The 8,238-nt window shown below is 46.2% G+C and overlaps 1 protein-coding gene across 2 annotated transcripts in view; it reads left to right on the top strand.

The window, feature by feature from the left end:
• SPRY4 (sprouty RTK signaling antagonist 4) overlaps window positions 1-7,827 on the top strand; it is a 21,205-nt gene extending 13,378 nt beyond the window's left edge. For both annotated transcript variants that reach the window (XM_019506353.1, XM_019506354.1), the window contains exon 2: window positions 6,396-7,827. In XM_019506353.1, coding sequence (XP_019361898.1) covers window positions 6,442-7,341 — 900 coding nt within the window. In that variant the 5' untranslated portion in view covers window positions 6,396-6,441 and the 3' untranslated portion in view covers window positions 7,342-7,827. The remainder of the gene's footprint in view (window positions 1-6,395) is intronic.
• Window positions 7,828-8,238: the final 411 nt, after the last annotated feature.

Below are 8,238 nucleotides of genomic sequence, written 5' to 3'. Positions count from 1 at the left end.
TCCCTCGTGTTGTCTTGTTCTGGGTCAAGAAGGTCCATGGATCAAGTCCTGAGCCTAATCTTGGGCTCGTATCTCAGTGCTATCCTGTTCCATGTACAGGGGATTGGGTGAAATGTATTGAAGATCCTTCTCGGACCCTCTCCAGGCACTGTCAAAGGCTAGTCGTCAAATCTCGTGACAGAACTTGAGTGTCCCATGCATCTCCTACTCCTCTAATCGCTCTACCTACAAGCAGCTTGTCATCCACAAGGAAGCTGTGCATAACAGCTAGCAAGTCAGAGGCCTGTTTTTCTTTATCATGGCCCAGTTATTAAAAGATAATGAGGACTTTAGCTGCCAGCCCTCAGTACCATAGCTCAGAGCGCATGCTGGTGAACCAAGCAGGTGAACCAACACAAGCTAAAATGAGTGGATCATAAAATGTCATTGTCATCACCAGTGATTTAAATAGTGGTAACCTCCTTGCAGATTGAATGCCACCCAGGTCCATGTCTAGTTAGTCCTTATAGAATTTCAGTCTTCTACCACTGAAAGGTTTGGTGAGCAGGTGGCCACAGATCACGCAGCAGAATCCTTTGGGGAAATGCCAGTGATCTCATAAAATGGACTTTGTTCTAAACATGCTCGAGTGAGAACAACTGATAAGACACCAGTTCAGCTATTACGTTTTTAAAGAATCAGGAGACAAACTAACTCAAACACTAAAAGAGGGTAGGAGATGGATCTGTAGCATGTTTAGGGTTAGGAGCTGGGATTTCATAGATTTCATAGACATTAGGGCTGGAAGGGACCTTGGAAGATCATCGAGTCCAGCCCCCCGCCCAAAGGGCAGGAAGTCAGCCGGGGTCATAGGATCCCAGCAAGATAAGAATCCAATTCGCTCTTGAAGGGATGTTTGGGTTTACCTTGGCTTTACTGACTAACGTCTGCATGCTTCTATTTCCCCGCCTGCCAGACTTGTCTATCGTGGGGCAAGTGATTCAAGGGCATCTGGAAAACGCTCTGCATTGTTGTTTTCAGCCTTGATCCTCTTGAAATGTTCAGGAAAGCTACATTAAAAATGTATTCTGACCACCATAATCATCTCTGTTAATGCTACCTTCTAATGCCTGCCTGCACGTGAGCTACTTCTGGGAGTAACACTTGCCATACTGGCTACAGGCATTACGCCCCAGAAATTGATACTAATTCAGGGGAACACCTCGAATACGACTGGTATTATCACTAGTTCTGTGCAACCATCTCTGATTGGCAGAGCCCATAAGACAAGACTTAAACACCAAAGACGCAGTATGCACTCACTCTTTCCTGAAAAGCATCCTGCTGTTTGCCCTTTGTTAGAGTTGCTTTTCCTTGATGTGGTGTGTACACACGTGCACTGACTTCAGTGGCGCAGGTTCAGGCCTCTAGTTTGCAAAGTGTTTAATGTTCCTCTGGGATTGAAAGGTGCTATATAAATAGAAAAATCATAATTTTACTAAACCTGATGCTGTTTGCACAGAGGGTTGTTAGACGCAGCCTACAGGATAAATAGGATCCCCCTTCATTGTGTATATTGACACACAAAACACATTAAAATAATGATAATCTATGGGCCCCACTTAAACCTGCTATGACTTGAGACAATGCCACTGACTTGTACTAAAAGACAGCTGGGGCTAAATCAACTCCTGCCAGTTTCTGGAAGCTATAGGTGTACATGCTTTAGCTTACTAAAAGAAAATACAGGTGTGCAACGAACATACCACTGACGGCGAGCTAGGAAGAGATGTAGGCCTGCAGAATTCCACCTGCTTATACTGGTCCATCAACACTCATATGGTCAGTGGTGCTGAAATACCCAGCTTACCAAACAAAAGTGCTGCATCTCTCCCCATCAAGCTTTCTAAAAATCCTAGTTTCTTACCAGTTAAAACCCCTGACAGTCATGGAGCTGAAGATGTTGTATAATATTGAATTCTTACTTGCAGGTAGCACTTTATAGAACACAATACTGAACTCTAGCAGACAAAATAAAATACCAGTTTTTTTTCCTTATTCCCCTAATTACTGGTTATCACAGCTGAATTTTAACAAACAGTCTTTTCAAGCATTTGGTACGTGAGCATTTTATTGCTAGTTCCACAATGTTGGAGGTAAGAACAGGAGTTAGGGAATATTCCTTTTTTACTTTCTCGTTCTTTAAAAGAGCACATTGTCGATTTCTTTACTCTTTTGGCAAATAATTAAGGAAAAGTAACTAGAGACTTGTTGAATGGCAAAGGACAGTAGCCTAATGACTAAGCTGCCAATAAGGACCTGCATTATTCTTAGTGGAGAAAGCATTTTTGTCTTGTTTCTTGTCTTTCAAGCATAGCAGCCAACATGTTATACTAATGCATCAGAAAAGGCATAGGCAGACAAGGTTCTTTGGGTAAATGTGATATCTTTTATTAGACCAGCTAAATAATTGGAGAACCTTTTCTTTGCAAGCTTTCAGGCATAGGTGGAGTCTGCTGGTGTTTTATGTTGCCCTGGACTGGCGACAGAAGTTGCACATAAACTGGTTTAAACCTGTAACAGAAGAGAAGCTCAGTGCGCATAAACCTGGTTCAGCCATTTTGAAACTGGCTTAAGATAAACCTGGTTCAATGTAGTATCAGACTTAACTGATTTAGGTCAAACCAGTTTATGAAACTTGGGTTCCAGACGCCGTCCAGTTCAAGTTTAAATCTGAGTCTCCCAGTATGCTTTGCAGCCCTAGCCTGAGCTGTGAGGTCCCTTCCAGCCCTAAACTTCTGTGAATGTGAGTGAGTGCTATCTGATCCAGAAAGCAGGGCTGGCCCTGCCCTCTGCCTAGCTGGAGCAGTGAGGGCTGCTCACTGGACTCCCCAGGCAAACCCCTGCTGGGCTCTAGGACCAAGGAGGGGAGTTAAACTTCTCTTCCCCTGAGTATGGAGCCACCTGCCCTGCCTACTTAGTGCTGGCTGTGACTGTGGATTACAAATCCCAGAGACACCTTGAAGCTGGAAGAGGAAGCGATGAGCAACCCTGCAGAGTCCTGTTTGTTGCGAGTCTGGACTGCAAATCCCAGAAACGTGAGGGGTAGCAGAAAGAGGAAGCGAACACATTGCCCATGCTGGCTATGTGCCAGAGGAGCCAGCCTCTAGCACCCCCCCAGCTTTTGGCTTGAGCCACTGCAGGCATGTAGCTGCATTTCCTGAATCCAAAGCAACTGTCTGTTCATTTGCTTTTTAGTTCAGTCTTTGCAGTTTAGACTAACCTGCAAAGACTGAGTCAATTAAGCCTTGGGCTTTTTGATCGTCTGTACTTAGCCCTGGAGAACCTTGTCTGCCTATGTCCTTAAACCAACACGGCTACAACCAACACTTCAGAAAAGGCATGTACTATTCTAACACTAATTGGTGTTCTGGAGTCCAGTTTCACCGCAAAAGCCCTATCCTGCAAGATGCTGAGCACCTTTTTTGAAGTTCTTAGAGCAGCACCTTCTTCCTCTGATTTCAGGATAGGTTTGAGTGTTCAGTGCTTCAGAATCCAAGTTCAAGTTCTCGGTCAAGAAAATGACTGATTGTTACAACAGAGCTTCGTCATCTCTTTAAGATGGATAACTATAGCTTTAAAAAGTTTCTCCTACACAGCTGCTGCCTGTGTATTCATTAGTATTAAAATCAGTGAATGTTTTAATTAATGGGAAATAGTTTGGTAATTGCTGATAGTGTGAATACTTCACATAGTAGTTTTACTTCTAGGATGGTGTTTTGCATGGTTCTGATAGCTTAGTTTAATGTACTTTCCATATGCACAACTTCTACTGACTTCTATCCTCTCCCCCTGACCTTTTGCAGTAAAGGCCAAATAACCTTTTCACACTTTTCTAAGCAAATCTTTTCTTCTTAAAAAAGGGAGGGCTTATACAGCTCACTGCTTTCTTTCTGGACTTCAGAAGGCCCCCCTCTCTTTCCACTCCCTCTCAAGTTTTACTTGCTGCTTTTAACTGATCTCAAATATAATTAATAACTAATATAAAGGTCACTCAAGGAGGAAATGGCACATCTTCTAGAAAACAATGTGCACTTTCTAAATTTGAACCGCGCAGTTTCCGTTCTTTGATTTAAGTTTAGTTACTTCCTGTGGTTTCCTGTCCTACGCTACAGTTGAGTCTTTGGCCCGACTCCAGTATGAATTGCACTCTTTCAATGAAATTAGAAACTGTAGCAATAGAGGGCTTAGCTGGCCTCACTAGTAAACAGCATTTGTACTAAATATCATTCATGGTGTTTGAAGATTGCTTGGTTACTTGGGTGACGTGATGTCTGATCACATTTTCAGTGTCTCGCTGCAGCAAGCTTTACCTGTAGGCATGATCTACCTGTACTTTGCATCCGTGAAATGGTTGTTGCAGTTGTAGGGTATGGCTGGTATAGCAAAGGCATACCCAAGCTAGTTCTCCATTAACAGTTAGCACAGGTACCAGTAGCAGCGTAACTACAAAAGGCTGCAAAACCTGCCTTACAAGCTAGGTAATTTACTTGCACGGAGCTGTGCATTTCCACACTAGACCACTACCAGTATCTGAACCAGGCAGTTCTGTCTATGCTGCAATTGGTGATTAGGGTAGATTCAGGCTAGACATCAGGAGGCGCTACTTCCCTGTCAGGGCGGCTAGGATCTGGAACCAACTTCCAAGAGAAGTGGTGCTCACTCCTACCCTGGGGGTCTTTAAGGCAAGGCTAGACAATCACCTTGCTGGGGTCGTTTGACCCCAATACTCTTTCCTGCCACGGCAGGGGGTCAGAGTCTGATCTGCTCAGGTCCCTTCCAACCCTAGAAACTATGAAACTATGAAATGCGGCGACTGTGGCTGAAACATCCTTTGCCTGTTTAAAGGTCTTCTTTTCCCTCAAAGAAGATACTGCCTCTAACACAGTATCTGTCTAAAGGAGGGAGGTTTGGCTCAGACTATATAAGATGACATCTGGGGACTTTGGATTCTGGAGCCCAGGTATCTCCTGTAAACTGGTCAGATGCTTCCTTTTCCACTTGTCTGCTCCAAACTCACGTCATCCATCTCATCAAGGGAACAGTGGAGCTGGGTGGGTTCAGGTGTGCATGGGAAGAAGGGAGGTTAATGTACCTAGAACTGCAGGTGGCATTTGTGGAGAATTAAGCACTAGAGATTTTCTGTGGAAAGTGCGTGAGGAGGGAGGCAGAAGAATAGTGAGCTGTCCCAAAAGGCCAGGAACCTGAAACCATCTAAGGATTCAGAGTACGACCTGCTGCTGCTTGCCCAAAAGCTGCCTGGCAAAATCTAAGGCATAAAGGGTAAAAGCCTCTCTGGCATCTTAAACTTTCCCTTTGGTAGGGTCTCCATGACCTATTCCCCACCCTTTGCATAGCAGCAGTATCTTAGCCAATTAGGTTGATCCAAGGCACAGTTATTGCTAATTGAAAATTTTTTCCCACCCTGATATCTGCTGGTTTGGCAGCGTCGTTCCTGATGACTTTTCACAATGGCACTGTCCTTCAGATCTGTGGGAGCCATGCTATGTGAACTACAAATGGCTGGGCCTTGGATTTTGGGGTGTGGTTGGGTAGAGGCAGAACTTGGCAACATCTGCGTTCTGCAACGTTGTCGTCTAAGAAGCTATTGCAACTCTCCTGCGGGAAATAATTCTGCTGCTGTCATTAGCTGGCTTGGACCTCTGCCCTGCCCACAAGCCATTCACAGGGAGAGAGATTAGCAGGCAAAGGACTGCCATGACAGCAAGGGTGCACCTAACAGATGCTAGGTACAATCTACCCTTTAAAGACAATTGCAAAGGGCAGATGTGCTCAGATCTGTGGAACAGCCTGAATGCCCCATACTGACTCCACCGGGGCCAAACACTGCTGCTCTGAGTTTGTGCTCAGGGAGCCTGGTAACCCAGCACATCCCAAACTCTTGGGGACCAGCTGTTTGCCAGTTGAAGCTGTGGCTCTCCTAGCAATTGCTCACATTTGGAGTCAGGACTGGTGAGAAAAATAGGTCAGTAACTTTTTGGAGTAGCTTATTTACTAGACGAAGCCTAATTGAACACAGACGGGTAATTCAAGTCGGCACTGCTTGAATCCACTGCTTTTCCTCCCAGCCCAACTATCTCTGAGGGAGGAAGGCTAGTACAGCTTGGCAAGGCTAGCCGCAGTTGGGAAGAGCTGGGCCAGGATTAGGGAGAGTAGAACAGTGCTAGAGGACACTGTGAGCATCTGGCCTTTTATACAAGAGCAAGTGCTTTATCTCCCCTTGCCCCACACTTAGGGCTATAAACCCTTCCATGCACTGGCAGCTTTGGCAATGAGTGACTGCAAGCACCCAGTTAATTTGGGGACATGCCCCTTTTCTTCCTTCTCTCTTTCAGGACACGTAAGAGCAATTTTCCCTACTAGCAAAGACCAGTCTGACCAATGGAGCCCCGGATTCCCCACAACATCACGGTGGTTCCCAACTCTGTCATGGTCCAGCCACTGCTAGATGGTCGGATCCCCTATGGGAGGCTGCAGCACCCGCTCACCATCCTACCAATTGACCAAATGAAGACGATTCGCATTGAGAACGACTACACTGACAATCCCACCCTCGCCCAGCTGGCCACGCAGAAGCGCCCCCGAGGGCCCCATGAACCCACGCTGATCAGCCAGCACCTGCAGAGGTGCGAGCAGGATGTCACCCACCCCTGGATCTCTTTCAGTGGACGGCCCAGCTCCATCAGTAGCAGCAGCAGCACATCTTCAGACCAGAGGCTCTTGGATCACATGGCGCCAGCTCCTGTGGCAGACCAGTCTTCTCCGAGAGCAGTCCGGATACAGCCCAAGGTGATCAACTGCAAACCCTTGGATCTGAAGGGACCCATGTCTCAGGAACTTGACAAGCACTTTTTACTGTGCGAAGCCTGTGGGAAATGCAAGTGCAAGGAGTGTGCCCTACCCAGGACTCTGCCTTCTTGCTGGGTGTGTAACCAGGAATGCCTCTGCTCCGCACAGAACCTGGTCAATTATTCCACGTGCATGTGTCTGGTGAAGGGTGTCTTCTACCACTGCACCAACGAGGATGACGAGGGCACCTGTGCAGACCACCCTTGCTCCTGCTCCCACTCGAACTGCTGTGCCCGCTGGTCTTTCATGAGTGCCCTCTCTCTGGTCCTGCCCTGCTTGCTCTGCTACCTGCCAGCAACAGGCTGCGTGAAACTCTCCCAGAGATGCTACGATCAAGTGAGTCGGCCGGGATGCAGGTGTAAAAACACAAACAGCGTCATTTGCAAGTCGGTGCCGGATGGCAAAACAAGCAGGCCAGAAAAGCCTTTCTGATCACCTGGGAAGCTGGGGAGAGTGGAAGAGACACCAGGGAGTGGGTTTCTTACAACCTGTGTTCTGAGGATAACATCTAGCCTTTTGCCTTCAGAGAGAGCAGAAGTAACTATTTCCACAAACTGAAGCACTTTGGGTTATTCAGGGTTTTGGAACTGGTGAGCTACAACTTTGACAGATGGGCCAAAGGAGAATTCTTAACGTTTTACAGAGCGAAGGCCGAAAATGTGCACATGCCATGAAGTACAGCTGCTTAAAAACTTTTTACTGTCTACTTCAGAGTGCTGACTGCTCAGGGTGCCTGCACACAGCGAGAATCATTAACTGTGAGCTCGGCAGGCACGTCGGCAGAAGCAATATTCATTCTCATTCACCGAAGATTTGGATTCACAGTACGATGGGTTTTTTCCCTTTCAACTCTGAGTTGTTACCAGCAGCTTGTTAAAGGTGAAGGGTTGATGTTTCCCCCTCCCCCCCACCCTCCATTTGACACTTAAAAAGGGCCAGTTGAGTCCAAGATAAATGCTTTAGAACAGTTTTTTTTTTTTTTTTTTTCGTGCCCCTTTTTAAGAATGGGTTTCCATACTTTTTATTAAAGACCATTAGTATTTCAGTATATTTCTATTCGCACCCTACCTGGCCATGTTAAGGCTGCCTTTTTTTTTTTCCCACCCCTCCACTCTCCAGCACTCTTAGCCATCTTCAACCAAACTCCAATCTCAGCTTGGTGGGGAGGGAGAGGAAGAGAAGAGAGAAGGGTATTGAAGCAACGTCAGAGAACAGGAGCTGGGGGAAAGGGGAGACCGTTCCATTTCAAATACTTTCCCAGGCATTCCACTGAAATTGAGGCAAAAATGTTCATTTCAGCAAACCAAAAGGACACTCAGAATAGGTGTT

This window comes from Gavialis gangeticus, unplaced genomic scaffold, assembly GCF_001723915.1.
Source record: "Gavialis gangeticus isolate Ggan-Ray unplaced genomic scaffold, GavGan_comp1, whole genome shotgun sequence".
NCBI lineage: Eukaryota > Metazoa > Chordata > Crocodylia > Gavialidae > Gavialis > Gavialis gangeticus.
The sequence above is the reverse complement of the archived record's forward strand: the minus strand, read 5'-3'. Positions and strand labels throughout refer to the sequence as shown.